We start from the raw sequence: 17637 nt of genomic DNA, 5'->3' as shown, positions 1-17637 counted from the left end.
GGGCTCGAGATTGCTGTGTGCCGGTATCTCGACCGGAGTTGGATGACTTCGACACAAGTGTGCCCTTTTTCGGTGCCGATGATCGGTCACCTATTTTTCGGGTTAAGCCATGGCCTGTTGGCGGTGGTGTCCCTGGGCTTTTGTGGTTTTCTCGTGAGTTTTATGTTTCGACGTCTTACTCACGGTTTTAGGCGTTTCTCCGGGATCGAGCTCGTCCGAGTCCGACTCCTGGGTGGAGAAGGTTTCTTCTTCCTCCTCCAAATGCCTTTGTCCTGTCGGCGCTGACGCCATTTGCAGTCTTCTCACTCTTCGATCTCTTAATGTCTTTCTCGATCGAAACGCTCGACAGGCTTCACAAGTATCTTCTTTGTGTTCTGGAGACAGACACAAGTTACAGACCAGGTGCTGATCTGTATACGGATACTTGTTGTGACATTTTGGGCAGAGGCGGAATGGGGTCCGTTCCATCAGCCTTGAAGAGACACGTGGCCGGGCCGACCAGTCCCCGACGAGGGAATCGAAAAAACACGACGGGCCACCGGAGCTCTTCAAATGTCGGTGTCGATCTGTAGTAACTAACCCGATACCGAACGCAAACAATACCGTCGAATTTTCCGAGATTCTAACTAACTTTCCGAACCGAAACATGGAGCGAAAAGGAACACGTCCGAACCCGATGGTGGAAAAAAAACAATCTAAGATGGATTCGACGCCCATGCGCAATGGAGCCGAAAGGGGAGGAGTCCCTTGATCTCGTGACTCTAAAAGACTTCTTCGAAGAAAAACAACTTGTAACACTCCGAGCCCAACACTAGATGGCGGGATGTGCAAAGCATGTGTATCTGCAGCTACACATGCCATCGAACATATATATAGAGAGAGAGAAATAAAATAGAAAAAGGGATGTCCATGCAGTGTATCTACAATATTTGTAAAATAATTCTACTTCAACAACCACAGGCTTCTGGGGAGTAGGGAGGGCGCATTTGAATCTACAGCACTACATGCCACGAACAGATGTCTACTGGGTAAGTAACATTTTCATGTCAATGGCATGCCTGGCTGTAGATACACATGCTTTGCATAGGCTATATAAAGAAGTCCCCTCCAAGTAGGTGGTGGTTAGCCTGCAGGAGTTGGAGTGGCCTGAAAAAAAGCATCCTGAGCACTGCTTGGCCAACATATGCTTGCGGGCGAGCTAAAACATCTACACAATAATGTTTAGTGAATATGTGTGGTTTCGACCAAGAAGCAGCTTTACAAATATCTGCTATTGGAATGTTTCCTAAAAAAAGCTATAGAAGCACCTTTTTCTGGTAGAATATGCTCTAGGAGCTATAATTGTCTTTTAGCTTTAAGATAAGAAGTTTGAATACACTTGATTATCCATCTAGTAATCCCAGTTTTTGAAATTGGATTGCCTTTGTGAAGCGTTGAAAATGCTACAAAAAGCTATTTAGATTTTCTAAAACTTTTAGAACAGTCAATGTAATACATAAGAGCTCTTTTAACATCTAGTGTGTGTAGAGCACTTTCAGCGACTGAGTATGGCTGTGGGAAAAAACAGGTAATCCAACTTATTGGTTAATGTGAAATGGTGAAACTACTTTTGGGAGAAATTTAGGATTTGTCCTAAGGGCAACACCTGGAAGAAAGGTTCTTCTAAACTGAAAGCTGTTATTTCACGTACACGTCTTATGGAAGTAATGGCCATTAAAAAGGCAGTTTTCCATGAAAGAAATTGCAAAGAGCAGAAGTGCATGGGTTCAAATGTGGACCCATGAATTTAGTAAGGACAACATTAAGGTTCCATATTGGAATTGGAGGAACCCTGGGTGGTTTGACTTTTAAGGCTTTGATTACTGGGATTCTGAATAAAGAAATATGTTGTCTGTTTTGGAGGTAAGCAGCAATTGCTGTTAAATGAAGTCTAATAGATGAGTATGCTAAATTTGCCTTTTGTAAATGTAGCAGGTAACAATGTCTTGTACTGATGCTTTGAGTGGATCAATGTGTTTAGGTTGACAATAGCAAACAAAACGTTTCCATTTTGCAGTTTAACACTGTCTAGTTGTAGGTTTACATGTTTCTTTAAGAATGTCCATACATTCAGAGGGGAGTTATAACTAACCAACCTCTATGATTTCAGGAGCCATATCGCAAGATTGAGTTTTGTGGGGTCTAGATGTCTGATTTGACCTTGTTTTTGAGTCAGAAGGTCTGGTCTGTTGGGGAGTTTCTGGTGGGGAACCACAGACAGAACCAACAGTGTTGTGTACCAAGGCTGACATGGCCAGGTGGGAGCTTGCAAGGATCATGGTGAGTGATGTTTTTCTCAGTTTGCGAACCAGAAATGGAATGAGGGGAAGAGGTAGAAAAGCGTAGCAAATATCCCTGACCAATTCATCCATACAGCATTGCCCTTTGACTGAGGGAGTGGGTACATGGACGCAAAGTTTTGCCATTTTGAATTATCTGCGGTGTCAAAGAGGTCCAGTTCTGGTGTTCCCCACAGGTGAAAGTATTGGTGAAGTACTTGTGGGTGAAGTTCCCATTCGTGGACTTGTTGCTGCATCCTGCTTAGGAGGTCAGCAAACTGGTTGTCAATTCCTGGGAGATATTCTGCCAGTAAGTGAATGTGATGGTGAATTACCTATTTCCTAATCGTCTGAGCATGAAGGGACAATTGAGACAAGTGGGTCTCCTCCCGTTCCTGCAGATAATATATGGTTGACATGTTGTCTGTACGGACTAGAACCACCTTGTGAGAGAGAGTTGGGACAGAAATGCTTGGAGAACTAGAAAGACTGCTAGTAACTCCAAGTAGTTGATGTGATAAGTTTGTTGAATGGGATCCCATCTGCCTTGTATTGTAAGGTTGTTGAGGTGAGCTCCCCAACCTATCTGTGATGCCTCTGTAGTGAGAGTGAACGGAGGCACAGGGTCTTGAAAGGGCCGCCCCTTAGAATGGTTGGTGGGATTCCACCACTGCAAAGAGCGGCGAGTCTGGCGGTTCAAAAACACTAGATCCTGGAGATGACCCTGTGATTGGGACCACTGACGAGACAGAGACTGCTGTAATGGGCGCATGTGTAGTCTGGCATGAGAAACGATGGCAATGAAGGAAGCCATCAACCCTAAAAGTTGCATCACTAGTCTCACTGTGTAAGTGTGGTTCTCCTGTAATTGAGACAGAAGAGTTTGGAAAGCTTGAATCCAGGCTGGGTTTAGATATGCGAACCCTGAGTGAGTGTTGAGAATTTCTCCCAGATAAGGCTGTATCTGTGAGGGTTGGAGATGGGATTTGAGAAAGTTGATTGTAAATCTGAGTGTGTGTAGAAGGCCTACTGTGTACAGAGTATGAGTGACATTGTTGGATGGTATTGGCTTTAATGAGCCAGTTGTCCAAGTGTGGGAAGACATGAATATGTTGTCTTCTGAGGAATGTGGCAACTACTGCTACACATTTTGTGAATTCCCTGGGAGCGGTTGTTTCCCCGAATGATAAGACTTTGAATTGATAGCTTTTTCCCACAATGACAAATCTGAGGTATTTGCGATATGCTGGATGTATGGATATGTCAAAATAAGCATCTTTGAGATCTAAGGCTGTTATGAAATCGCCTTGCAGTAATAGGGGAATAACATCTTGCAGAGTGACCCTATGGAAATGCTCTGAGAGGATGTATAGGTTGAGAGGTCTGAGATCCAGAATTGGTCTTAGTGACCCTTATTTCTCTGGTATAAGGAGGTATAGGGAATATACTCCTAACCATTGTTGAGACAGGGGAACTGGTTCTATAGCCCCTTTGAGAAGACAGGATTGTACCTCTTCTTTCAAAAGAAAGAGATGGTTGTGAGAAAGTTTGTGAGCACGAGGGGGAATATTTGGTGGAGGGAGATGAATTCTAGACAGTAACCATGTTGGATAATTGATGGAACCCATTGATCTGTTGTGATATTGAACCATTAGGGATAGACATTTGATACTCTTCCCCCTACTGGAGAGGTGTGTGCTGGAGAATCGGTAAACAGTCACTGGCATGTGTTTGAGGCAGTACCTCTGCCTTTATTATTTGCGCCCCTGGAGGAGCCTCTGAAGGAACCTCTGTTGTAAAAGTGTGTTCCCTGTTTGGTCTGGAAGGTGGAAGGCTCAGTGGATGATGTCTTGAAACCTCCCCTAAATTGTGGCCTACGAAAATTACCCCTACTTGGTGTAGTTAGTAGGGCTCCCATAGCTATCTCTGAATCTTTTTTCAGTTTGTCTGTGGTGGTGTCAACTTCTGGATCAAACAAGTGTTCTTCATCGAAAGGCATGTTGAGACCTGCCTTTTGTATTTCTGTAATAACCCTTGCTTTAATAGGTTCTTTATGGCATGTCTAAGCATACCTGGCAACATGGGCAGGAACTGAATTTTTTTGTGAGTGTTGGTCAATGTATCAACGGGGAAATTCTCTTCAATCGGGCCAGTGTGCATGTGTACATTATGGTAAGCAGCTGCCCGTGCAATAACCCGATTGTATGCTGTTGTAACTTCAGGAGGTGAAGGCCGTGCTGGGTACAAATCAGGGTCATTAGGGAGTGTGGGATCTAGACCATATAAATCCCATGGATCTACATCCTGTGGAAATGTCATCCAAGTATTTTCAATGAGATGGTGGTGACCCTTCTGGAGAAAATTGTGGCTCTATGAAAGATGTAGGAGATTGTGGAGGTGGTGGAGAAGTAGTAAGAGGAAGTACAGGAGAGTGAGGTGGAGAAGGCTGAGGGTGAATTGGAGCTTTGTCCTTGGAGACTTTGTTTAGGAGGAGGCGCAGTGTCTAATGTATCTTGAAAAGTAAGTATCCTTTTATTTGGAACAGGAGAGAAGCAATCATTTATCAAAGACGGTCCCCCAAGGGCTGCAGCGTGTTTTGTGCAACCCTCAGGGACCCTTTACCTAGCTCATGCAGACTGCCACTGCAGTCTGTGTGACTTGGTGCAGCTAAAAGTGAAAACACAGCATGGCACACAGCCTGTGTGCCATGCCCACTAACACTACATGCAATATATGTTAGTCACTCTCACAGCAGGCCTTCCATCCCTAAGGCAGAGGGCATTATATTACGTGTGGGCATATCTGCAGGAGCAGATATTCCCTGCTATGTCATTGTCGCTTCTTAAACATAGAAAGTGATCAGGGAAGCCATTTTAAGAACATGTGATGGTCACTGGTCAATACGAGTTCCGCAGCTACATGATGGCTTCACGGAAAACAGGAGTGTTTGGTATCAAATATCTCGTATTAATAAACCCACACTGATTTCAGTGATGGATTTATTAATACATGCACACAAAGGACACCTTAGAGGTGTCCCCTGAAAAACTTACCAACTGCTGGTGTGTTAACTGACTAGTTTCAACTAGCCTGCCACCAACAGACCGGTTTCTCACCCCCGAGGGTGACAGCCTTTGCTCTCGGGAGGTCAGGAACACAGTCTTCTCTGGCAGGAGTGTTATCAACAGGATGACCTGCAAATCTGCATTCCAAGGCAGGGGGCTTCAATGAAGCCCACCGCCCTTGGTATTGCAATCTGGCTTCCCTCAGAAGGGAGATGACAACCCCCCTGCCCCAGGGTCCATTTGGCACCTGGGCAGGCAGGAGAATTAGTAGTGAGGAAGTTGTGTCCACTCTAAGGTTAGTGACACCCCAAGGTGAGCTGATGTGGACACAAATTTTCAAAGTCCACTATCTTGGTGATGGCAGGACTAGGAACTCTAAGACAAGGGTATGCCCACCACTTTCCACAGGAAGCAGTGACCCCAAGGATTAGTAGCCCAATGGCTACTACCCTATACTCCCCTAAAAAGCACTAAATTCAGTATTTAGGCAAGCCCCTAGCACCAGGAAATCACATTCTGCTGACCTGAAGAAGAAAGGACTCCAGAGACGCAAAAGGCAAGAACTAAAGACCAGTGACCAATTCTGCACCACCCCTGCCAGCCTGCCTGCTGACTTCGACAACTGTGAGAAAAACGTCTCGTCCTTCAGCTGCTGAAACCTCCAAAGGCCCGAGAGGACTGCCAGCCTTCACCCCAGCCCAAGGAACTCCAGTGGAGTAGCAGAGCTCAGTCTCTGCATCCTGCAGGTACCCCAAGAAACAGTGAGAAGACTTCAGACCGCCAAAACCCAACCCGGGCAGCACCACCCCACCAGTGCCTCCAAGGCCGAGTTGAAGTGGGCCAACTGTGTCAGTGCGGTCCCCAGTCCCTCCAGAGACAACATCCACTGTAGGTCTCCCCACTGTGACATTCACACCAATGCCTGCAGCTTCTTTGTTCAGGCCCCCCCCGCACGACCACCTCCGGTGACGGAAACCCACAGGTCCACTGCACCTCTGCACCCAGTAGCCCTGGACAGAGGAGAAGAGGACCACTAGTGTCCCTACGTCACCGAACCACGTGCGACCTGAGCCCACTTCTTGTTTCAGACAGAGTGTAACCCCAGTCCATGCCTGCAGACTGTTTCTGCAGGCCCCCCCTCTACTGAGACCACCACCGATGACAGAAATCCGATGTCCCCTTGCAACTCTGCACCCAGCCGCCCAAGAATGAGGAGAAGAGGCCCACTGGGGTCCCTACCCCCTCACTGGTTCACCCAGACTGAACTTCCAGTTCCTGCCTGCAGTGCCTTTCTGACCAGACCAATCCCCATTGACTTCAAGAGGACACCCAAAGCTAAACTACACCTCTGTACTCGGACGCCCCAGTGCCGCCCGAGGTGACCTGTTGATGTGACCTAGGACCCTGCCCCAAACTCACCTTAAGTCTGGAAGATTGGGCCTGTAAGTAACTGCTGGGTTTGAGATATTTGTTTTTCCTCTATAGGATAACATTGAAGCTTTAGACAATTGCTTCAACTTTCCAAACCTGTGATAATTTCTACTGCAGAACTTACTTACCTGATCATATTGATTCCGGAGCCTAAATATATATAAATATACTGGCTTCTTTTTATAAATTGCTGTGGATCTCCTTATTGAGTTTTAGCCTATTGTAAATGTCTAACACTCCTCTCTGATAAGCCTAAGGCTGCCCGACCAAGCTGCCCCCTAAAAGAGCACCTTGGGATTGCCAGAGCAAACCCCTGTCCACTTTTAAGGGAACCAATGGAATCCCCCCCGGTATGGTTCTTTTTGGCATACCATATAAAGAGCCAGCGTCGTACAACCACTACTTACTTACAACAACTGCACAGAAGGGGGAGACAATGGCTGACAGTTACTTTGTGTATATGTTTAGTGTACATCCGTTTTTGCCTCAATATAACATGGCTAGAGGAAATGGCTAATGGGCTTAGTCAATCTTAGAATTAAAAAAAAAAAAATTGAAACTGACTATACTTCTTGCAAACATCACTAAAACATATTCCTTTGGATCTCGTTTTGTGATCACTTGCCTCCAAAGATTGAGGAATTGGCATAGCAAAATGGAACCCGATAAACACATGGAATGTTTCACTTGACTGAGTTTATATTCGACTAAGATTATCCTCTATGGAGCTGCCCCCTCATTCACCAACACTGAGAATCAGTAGTAACTTGTCTTAATAAAATAAGAGGGGGAACCAAGGAGGTCTTGGCCAAGTGGTGCCTCCTGAATATTTGGGGTGATACCGACCTCAATTGAATGGTCCAGATTTGGGTGACACTAGGTTTGACGCCGGCCAAACGTAACATTGCACGCCTCTGGAGGGTTAAATTGGCACTGCAGCTGTGTGACTGGCAGAAAGACATGGGTGCATGATGTAGGAGAAGGTGGTTTATGAGAGCAGAGGTTGTCTGAAAAAGTGGGGCAAAATATGGGGTGGGTGGAAGGACTATCAGGGAGGACTTTAAAACGCTAGTGGAAATACTTGAAGCTGGGGACTCTCAAAGTCTAGTGAGACACCTCAATGGGTATTGTGGCTGGGGAGGGATGGTTCTGAGACATGGGAAGAAGCACATTTTTATGGCTGAGTCAAGATGCTACACTAGTTTGTGTTTGGTGACCTTGTGTAATCATAATAAAACGATTTATTAAAACAGATTATCCTCTATAACAGTGCAGACTCTATTACCAAGTACAGCTGCTTGATAGCATGAATCTGGAGGGATTCTCATTCAGTTTCATGACCTGTGCAAATGTTCTAAATTACTACATTGATTCAAAACTGTCCTTCAAACATCTCATGAAAAAATAGTTTGACAGCTTAATTCTAAGTCAGCCTACTGTACAAAATGAAGATCTCCTTTCGTTAAAGCAACTCCAGTTGTGCAATCCAGTTCCCCAAACTCTCATCGAGTGGTTGGGGCAGTAATTCAGCAAAGGACTTTTCACCCCAACTCCAAAGTACCAACAGTCTCACGCTTCACAGTTCAAAATTGTCCACTCAAGCCATACTGTCTCACAGAATCTGAGGAAGCAACAGTATAGCCCATAAGAAATTTAAAAACCTCAAAAAGAACCCATCTGCCACCTGGCCTTCTTACAGGTAATCCAGAGAGCCTCATACTAAACTATTTCATTGTGCTCTGGTCTCCTTGCTACTTAGGCGTGTCAAACAAGACTTAAGAGAAAAACATTCAGCATTATTAGCCAATCACATTCAAGTGTGTCCCTGGGATAAACTGGATGGGTCAGCAGTCCACATTGCAACTGGATCTGTAGTTCCTGGTGAAGGACTCCCTGATACTGACAGCCACCATTTTGTGTGGCACCCGGCAGAGAAAGAGAGACAGAGAAAGAAAATATGGGCACTGGGGAGCAGCTCATTCTCTCTCAGGAAGGATGCAGTGTAGAGATCAGGAAAACCATGGTCTGATCTTAAAACAATAATTGATGCACCACTGATTCAAAGGCTGCGTGTGCAGCATGATGTATGAAGAAGGGCTTGCTTGGTGTAATTTCTTTTGATCTTGAAAGCTCTTTAAAATAAAATAAAAAAAGAAAACAAGTCTGTGGCAAAAAGAAAGCATCCAGTGCTAATAGAGGCACTGAGACACAGAGGACTGTACTTTCTTAAGATTCTAAGAGTATGGTACAATGGTCAAAGCATGGCGGTTGTGTGAAAGCCACATAAGGAGTCCAGAAATTCAGAGCATGCTCGAAGACTGCATACAGTCAGCTGTGGGGGAGTGTTGGGCCTGTCACACTCTATTGCTCACAGTCTACTGATGTGCACAGAAGGCTCTGCTCCTCCAAAAGTGCCTCCTATCTGAATTGTAAACATATGTAATGCTGTCTCCACTTGAGGAGAGGCAACACATTCTCTCGTGCTGACTAAATATTCCCTGAAGGAACATTTCTAGAGAAGGGAGAAAAGAGGAAATGGAGATATTTTCTAAACGTATGTTGTTTAGGATCTTTCTGCATCAAACAAAGTATAAAGTGACCCTGATGTGGACGACATAAAAGGTTTGGCCCCAAAGATCATCCCCAGACAACCGAGGATATTCTTAGTATTTGATTGTCTATGACCATCATCCTATTCTGTGGAAATATTTGGAAGACTGGAACACTGTTACTTCTGGAAAAATTAACTATTTTAATGAATCATATATTTTCTATTTGTAATAGGACCAATTTTCTATATACTCAGAGAATTGGAGTGTTCAAAATCCCAGAGGAGTCAACACAAAAAATGCGAACATTTAAAACAACAAAAAGAGACAGATGAATTCTCATAATTGAGGTGAGCTCACTGGGGGTTCATCTCGCCAGTCAATATTCAATTCTCCGTCGAAACCCTTTAAGGTCAGGCCTAGGCCTCTCCGGCCCTTCTGATTGGAAGCCTCAATAATGTCCTTCCGTCCTTGGCCAAACTTCCCCAGGCCTTCTCCCTCGCGGAAGCCCATCTTTGCCTGAAAAGAAAATAAATGTGATGAGTTCAGGGACTATGCCATTACGCGAGCTATTAAGAAGTAGGATAAAGGTTGGGTTAAGGAGAAAAAAAACTGCAGGGGTTTAAGTACTTCTAAACCACTCACTTATTTACCTTTGTGAGTGATGGACTTATGTTTCTGATATGAAGGGGAGAGGGACGTGAATAAAGAGGGAAAAGGAGAGTGATGGGAGTCATTCTGAGAGCAGGCAGAGGGATACATGAAGATTACTTCATGCCTTATGAATTATGCTGTGTGTTAAGTACTAATGCACAATGATGATATTTCTATTCCTTTATCAATTTTTCTCTTCCTTTGTACTCCTGCCAATAGACCATAACTATTGGCTCCTTACCATGAGTTTCTGGGAGACAGTGTTGTACATGGAAAAGCGAGAGGATGTCCCTTGCACAAGGGGTTCCACTTTTGCATCATTTCCAGTGGGGCTGAATACAGGCTTACGATCTTCATTGCCACTGTCAGACCCGCTGTCACTCGTGGAGGACTCTGCAAAGCAAAGGCAAATCAATGAAGTGATAAAAATACATGCCTGTTCAAGGAAACTAATCAGAGATAACAGAACAACTGAAATTTAGGTCCCAGTGGAAGATACGGGGGTCCTATCTCTCTGGGCAATGTACTTAACGAGGGCGCTTGTAGATCAGGGTGGTGGATATGACCATCACTCATACTGTGTTATACTACTGATCAAACGGCATCTATCAAATAGAGATTTAAATGGGACCTTTGATAAGATCGTATGTAGGAGGATGGACCACTGGATCTGGCATAAAAATATAGGTCTAATAGGTTTGTCTGTTACACCTAATGAGGTTTGTTGTTGCTTTAAAAAGTTTAAATAAAGCAACCACTTTTCCAATAAATGCACTAACATCTATTTCTAAAACATGCAAGATAACGACTCCAATGTTGCGTCAGCATGCACTGTTATTCATGTTATCTAAAAGTTACAGATATATATATATATATATATATATATATATATATATAAACTCCACACAGAATTCACACGCTGGCACTCCATGCAGATTACTGTCCTTTATTTACATCCAAAATTCCATTTCATCCCAGAAAATCCATCATGCCATTGAACAAAAAATAGGGTCACGCGTTCAAACCATATATTTCACTTAAAAAAAAAAGTTACATGGACGTTATAGTTAGGCTTACATTTTAAACATACAAAACCGTAGAAATTCATCCGTTATAGTTAGTTATCTCAAGTAACTATAACTCGTGCCCTAAGGTAGCTATAACTCACACCCTTCACTATGCACAGTTAGTCAAAAATGTTACTGCAAATATTATATTGATATTAACAATGATGTTATCAAAGATGTCATGAGTGCTGTAATTTGTGGGGTAATTAGTAGTGCATGACGAGGGCGCAAGTTATAGTTACCTTACGGCAGGAGTATACATTTCGGTGCTGTAAGGGTTCCTCACACACGATCGAGGGTCCATTTTCTTGTCTTCAATGTAAATGGGATGGTTGACCAGTAGGGGTACATGGCTATTTTGTATAACCAGTTAGGAAGGGAGAAGATTTCCTACTTCTAGCATAAATGATATTTTCCTCTAAATGATTATTTTTATTTATTTTTCTTCTGGCAGAGCACATGCACAGATTCCTTCATCCTGCAGAGTCTTCCCTGAGAGGTTATGCACTCTGTCTTGCTTGGTGCATGTGGATAAAGGGTAGTGATGTACCTGTGTGAGGAAACAGAGGGCGTTGGTGGGTGATGCGTGTGGGTGGTGAGTAGGTAAGAGTGTAAATGTGCCTGCAGGAGTTCTCTGTGGACGGCAGGGGTATGAAGAATGGGGTACTAGTGGGACTGCAATGAGAGGAGGGGAATGGGTGAAACGTTCGAAGGATAATTAACATCTAGGGACTTTTATGGACCTGTCTACAGAAAGGGCCAAGAGTGTGAGCATCAGATGGGGAGGGATTCTAATGCACTGAAAAGGTATTTTAAGTAAAACTGTCTGATAGTCATAGTTACTAACTGCATTTCATGTTAGTATATTGATTCCTGCTAGGTGGTAATATTGTTTGAGCGTTTTGGTCATCAATCTTTTTTAGAACATTGTTAAAAAAAACAGCTGAATAAGTTCTCAGCTTGAAATTAGAGTAGGAACCAGGGTCATATCTCTTAAAGACAGTGGGAGCCTAGAAGCTACCTTGGCAATAGAAAAGCTTGGATTTATCGATGACATGTATAGATACAGCATGGGACTGGAAGAAGGAACAGCATTTGTTAAATGATGCATAAATAAGTGTTACAAGCAAGTATATGTCCTATGAAAGGGAACTATACAGTCCGAAAACTTAAGAATAAAACCTACTTATGTTCCCAATATTCTAATAAATATTATTATTTTCACCACTTAAGCTTGATACAGTTGGCCCCTTGCAAACATGCCAACATCTCTTGGGTCCTTTTTGGACTCCGCAGCCACCTTATTAGAGTACATACACAAGTGCTCTTAGTTCATTTGGATTATCGTGACTCCCATTTATGTCATTGGCCTATTACAGAATTGGAAACGTTTACATTGTTTTCACTAACAGAATATTGATATGTTGAATAAGAGGCACACATCTGCCAGGAGAGGAGGTTGCCATAAAATGAAAATGTCACTTACCCAGTGTACATCTGTTCGTGGCATCAGTCGCAGTAGATTCGCATGCTTTGCAATAGCTCGCCATCTGGTGTTGGGCCGGAGTGTTACAAGTTGTTTTTCTTCGAAGAATTCTTTCGAGTCACGGGACCGAGTGACTCCTCCTTTTGTCTCCATTGCGCATGGGCGTCGACTCCATCTTCGATTGTTTTTCCCCGCAGAGGGTGAGGTAGGAGTTGAATTGTAGTAATAGTGCCCATGCAATGGAGTGACTAAGTATGCACCTATTTAAGGTTGAGATGATACATATACAAATAGTTGAAGGTAACTTCCAAACTGCTACAGGCTCCCGGGGAGGCGGGTGGGCACATGCGAATCTACTGCGACTGATGCCACGAACAGATGTACACTGGGTAAGTGACATTTTCAGTTCGATGGCATGTGTAGCTGCAGATACGCATGTTTTGCATAGACTAGTAAGCAGTTATCTCCCCAAAAGCGGTGGATCAGCCTGTAGGAGTGGAAGTAGTCTGAAATAATGTTCTTAATACGGCTTGACCTACTGTGGCTTGTTGTGCGGATAACACGTCTACACAGTAGTGCTTGGTGAATGTGTGAGGCGTAGACCATGTGGCTGCCTTACATATTTCTTGCATTGGGTTTTTTTCCTAGAAAGGCCATGGTAGCACCTTTCTTTCTGGTTGAGTGTGCCCTTGGTGTAATAGGCAGCTGTCGTTTAGCTTTAAGGTAGCAGATTTGGATGCATTTAACTATCCATCTGGCTATACCTTGTTTTGATATTGGGTTTCCTGCATGAGGTTTTTGAAATGCAATAAATAGTTGTTTAGTCTTTCTGATGTTCTTTGTTCTGTCAATGTAATACATCAATGCTCTTTTGACATCTAATGTATGTAGTGCCCTTTCAGCTACGGTATCTGGCTGTGGAAAGAACACTGGAAGTTCCACTGTTTGATTTAGATGGAACGGTGAAATAACCTTTGGCAAAAATTTAGGATTGGTCCTTAGGACGACCTTATTCTTGTGTAGTTGTATAAAAGGTTCCTGTATTGTAAACGCCTGAATCTCGCTTACTCTTCTTAGGGAAGTAATGGCGATGAGAAATGCCACCTTCCAGGTTAGGAACTGTATTTCGCAGGAGTGCATGGGTTCAAAAGGTGGACCCATAAGTCTAGTTAGGACAACATTTAGGTTCCATGAAGGAACAGGTGGTGTTCTTGGTGGTATAATTCTCCTAAGGCCCTCCATGAATGCTTTAATGACTGGTATCTTATATAGGGAAGTTGAATAGGTAGTCTGCAGGTATGCAGATATTGCTGCAAGGTGTATTTTAATGGAAGAGAAAGCCAGGTTAGATTTTTGTAAGTGAAGCAAGTAACCCACTACATGTTCTGGAGTTGTGTGTAATGGTTGTATTTGATTAATATGGCAGTAGCAAACAAACCTCTTCCATTTACTTGCATAGCAGTGCCTGGTGGATGGCCTTCTGGCTTGTTTTATGACTTCCATACATTCTTGGGTAAGTTGTAAGTGCCCGAATTCTAGGATTTCAGGAGCCAGATTGCTAGATTCAGCGATGCTGGATCTGGGTGTCTGATCTTTTGGTTGTGTTGTGTCAACAGATCTGGCCTGTTGGGCAATTTGATGCAGGGTACTACTGATAGGTCTAGCAGCGTTGTGTACCAGGGTTGCCTTGCCCAAGTTGGTGCTATTAATATGAGTTTGAGTTTGTTTTGACTGAGTTTGTTTACCAGGTAAGGAAGGAGAGGGGGAGGAGGAAAAGCGTAAGCAAATATCCCTGACCAGTTCATCCATAGGGCATTGCCTTGGGACTGTTTGTGTGGGTATCTGGATGCGAAGTTTTGGCATTTTGCGTTCTCCTTTGTCGCAAACAAGTCTATCTGAGGTGTTCCCCAGAGTTTGAAATAAGTGTTCAGAATTTGGGGGTGAATTTCCCATTCGTGGACCTGTTGGTGATCTCGAGAGAGATTGTCTGCGAGTTGATTTTGGATCCCTGGTATAAATTGTGCTATTAGGCGAATTTGGTTGTGAATTGCCCAACGCCAAATCTTTTGTGCTAGCAGGCTTAACTGCGTGGAGTGCGTCCCCCCTTGCTTGTTTAGATAATACATTGTTGTCATGTTGTCTGTTTTGACGAGAATGTATTTCTGAACTATTATTGGTTGGAAAGCTTTTAGTGCTTGAAAAACTGCTAGAAGTTCTAGGTGATTTATATGCAGTTTTGTTTGATGTACGTTCCATTGTCCTTGTATGCCGTGTTGATCGAGGTGTGCTCCCCACCCTGTCATGGAAGCATCTGTTGTTATTACGTATTGTGGCACTGGGTCTTGGAAAGGCCGCCCTTTGTTTAAATTTATGTTGTTCCACCACAGAAGCGAGAGGTAAGTTTGGCGGTCTATTAACACCAGATCTAGAAGGTGACCCTGTGCTTGTGACCATTGTGATGCTAGGCACTGTTGTAAGGGCCTCATGTGCAGTCTTGCGTTTGGGACAATGGCTATGCATGAAGACATCATGCCTAGGAGTTGTAGTACCATCTTTGCTTGTATCCTTTGTGTTGGATACATGCGTTGTATGATGGTGTTGAAATTTTGAATTCTTTGTGGACTTGGAGTGGCTACTCCTTTTGATGTGTCAATTATGGCTCCTAGGTATTGTTGTACCTTGCGCGGCAGAATTTTGGATTTTGTGAAGTGGACGGTGAACCCTAGTTTGAAGAGGGTTTGTATGATATGATTTGTGTGATTTGAGCACTCTATTAACGAATGGGCCTTGATTAGCCAGTCGTCTAGATATGGGAACACATGTATTTGCTGCCTTCTTATGTGTGCAGCGACTACCGCTAGACATTTGGTAAAGGCTCTTGGTGCGGTTGTTAATCCGAAAGGCAGTACCTTGAATTGGTAATGTATTCCCTTGAATACAAACCTTAGGTATTTCCTGTGCGATGGGTGTATTGGTATATGGAAATAAGCATCCTTGAGGTCTAAAGTTGCCATGTAGTCGTGTAGTTTTAGCAATGGCAATACTTCTTGTAGAGTGACCATGTGAAAGTGGTCTGATTTGATGAAAGTGTTCACTACTCTGAGGTCTAGGATTGGTCTCAGCGTTTTGTCCTTCTTTGGTATCAGAAAGTACAGTGAGTAAACTCCTGTGTTTATTTGTGTGTTTGGCACTAATTCGATTGCATTCTTTTGCAATAGTGCCTGCACTTCTATCTCCAGGAGATTGGAATGATGTTTTGTCAAATTTTGTGCTTTTGGTGGTATGTTTGGAGGGAATTGTAGAAATTCTATGCAATAACCATGTTGGATAATTGCTAGAACCCAAGTGTCTGTAGTGATTTCCTCCCATGCTTTGTAATAATGACTTATTCTTCCCCCCACTGGTGTTGTGTGGAGGGGGTGAGTGACATGTGAGTCACTGTTTAGTAGTAGGGGTTTTGGGGCTCTGAAATCTTCCTCTATTCCTAGGGAATTGCCCTCCTCTATATTGTCCCCGAAAACCTCCTCTATACTGTCCCTGGTAACTGGACGGTGTTGCTTGTGAGGTGCTGGCTTGTGTGCTCTGACCCCGAAACCCCCCTCTAAAGGGTGTTTTACGGAATGTGCTGTAATTCCCTCTGCTCTGCGGGGAGTAGAGTGCGCCCATGGCTTTGGCAGTGTCCGTATCTTTTTTGAGTTTCTCAATCGCTGTGTCCACTTGTGGACCGAACAGTTCTTTTTCGTTAAAAGGCATATTGAGAACTGCTTGTTGAATCTCTGGTTTAAATCCAGACGTTCGGAGCCATGCATGCCTTCTGATAGTTACAGATGTATTAATTGTCCGTGCAGCTGTATCTGCAGCGTCCATGGAGGAGCGGATCTGGTTGTTGGAAATGGTCTGTCCCTCCTCAACCACTTGTTTTGCCCTATTTTGTAAGTCCTTGGGCAGATGTTCAATGAGATGTTGCATCTCGTCCCAATGGGCTCTGTCATAGCGCGCAAGTAGTGCCTGGGAGTTCGCGATGCGCCACTGGTTTGCAGCTTGTGCTGCGACTCTCTTACCAGCTGCATCGAACTTGCGGCTTTCTTTATCTGGGGGTGGTGCATCTCCAGATGTGTGGGAGTTGGCCCTTTTCCTAGCTGCTCCTACAACGACAGAGTCTGGTGGCAGCTGTGTAGTGATGAAAACCGGGTCTGTAGGAGGCGCCTTATACTTTTTTTCCACCCTTGGTGTGATTGCCCTACTTTTGACCGGCTCCTTAAAGATTTCTTTTGCGTGCCGGAGCATACCAGGGAGCATAGGCAGGCTTTGGTATGAGCTGTGGGTGGAGGAGAGTGTGTTGAATAAAAAATCATCCTCGACCTGTTCTGAGTGGAGGCTTACGTTGTGAAATTGTGCTGCTCTAGCCACCACTTGAGAATACGCGGTGCTGTCCTCTGGTGGAGATGGCTTCGTAGGGTATGCCTCCAGACTGTTATCTGACACTGGGGCGTCGTATAGGTCCCATGCGTCTTGATCTTGGTCACCGTGGCTTATGGTGGTGTGAGCTGGGGAGTGTGATGGAGTTTGTGCTGGTGAGACGTTAATCACGGGCGGAGGAGAGGGTGGTGGGGTAACTCTTTTCACCACTTTTGGTTGTGGTGTCTGTTCAGTTTGGAACTCCAACCTTCTCTTTCTTCTAATAGGGGAAAGGGTGCTTATTTTTCCTGTCCCCTGCTGTATGAAAATACGCTTTTGCGTATGGTCCACATAAGTTGATTGTAGCTCTTCCTCAAACCTATGCTTTTGCATTTGGGAGGTTAGCGAGTGCTCTTCTGTATAAGAGCCTGAAGCTGGGTCGGTTGCAGTTTGTTTCGGGACCGAAACCCTGTCTGTGTCCTTTTTCGGCTCCGAGGTGACTTTTTTCATTTTCGGGGCCGAAACCTGTTGGCGCCGATCTTCTTCGGGGCCGCTGTCTCGGCGTCGAGCCGTGTCTACACCGGCATCTCGGTGTCGAGGCTTGTCTCCAGCACTTTCTCGGTCCCGAGAAGGCTGCGTGCCGGTGTCTCGACCGGAGTCGGACGATCT

The 17637-nt window shown here is 44.3% G+C and overlaps 1 protein-coding gene across 5 annotated transcripts in view; it reads right to left on the bottom strand.

Annotated features, from left to right (window-relative positions):
* Window positions 1-17637, bottom strand: part of CMTR1 (cap methyltransferase 1) — a 419501-nt gene that overhangs the window by 333982 nt on the left and 67882 nt on the right. For all 5 annotated transcript variants that reach the window (XM_069236317.1, XM_069236319.1, XM_069236315.1 and 2 more), the window contains 2 exons: window positions 10259-10410; window positions 9724-9882 (listed from right to left, as the gene is read on the bottom strand). In XM_069236317.1, coding sequence (XP_069092418.1) covers window positions 9724-9882; window positions 10259-10410 — 311 coding nt within the window. The remainder of the gene's footprint in view (window positions 1-9723; window positions 9883-10258; window positions 10411-17637) is intronic.

Source organism: Pleurodeles waltl, chromosome 5, assembly GCF_031143425.1.
Source record: "Pleurodeles waltl isolate 20211129_DDA chromosome 5, aPleWal1.hap1.20221129, whole genome shotgun sequence".
NCBI classification, from domain to species: domain Eukaryota; kingdom Metazoa; phylum Chordata; class Amphibia; order Caudata; family Salamandridae; genus Pleurodeles; species Pleurodeles waltl.
The sequence above is the reverse complement of the archived record's forward strand: the minus strand, read 5'-3'. Positions and strand labels throughout refer to the sequence as shown.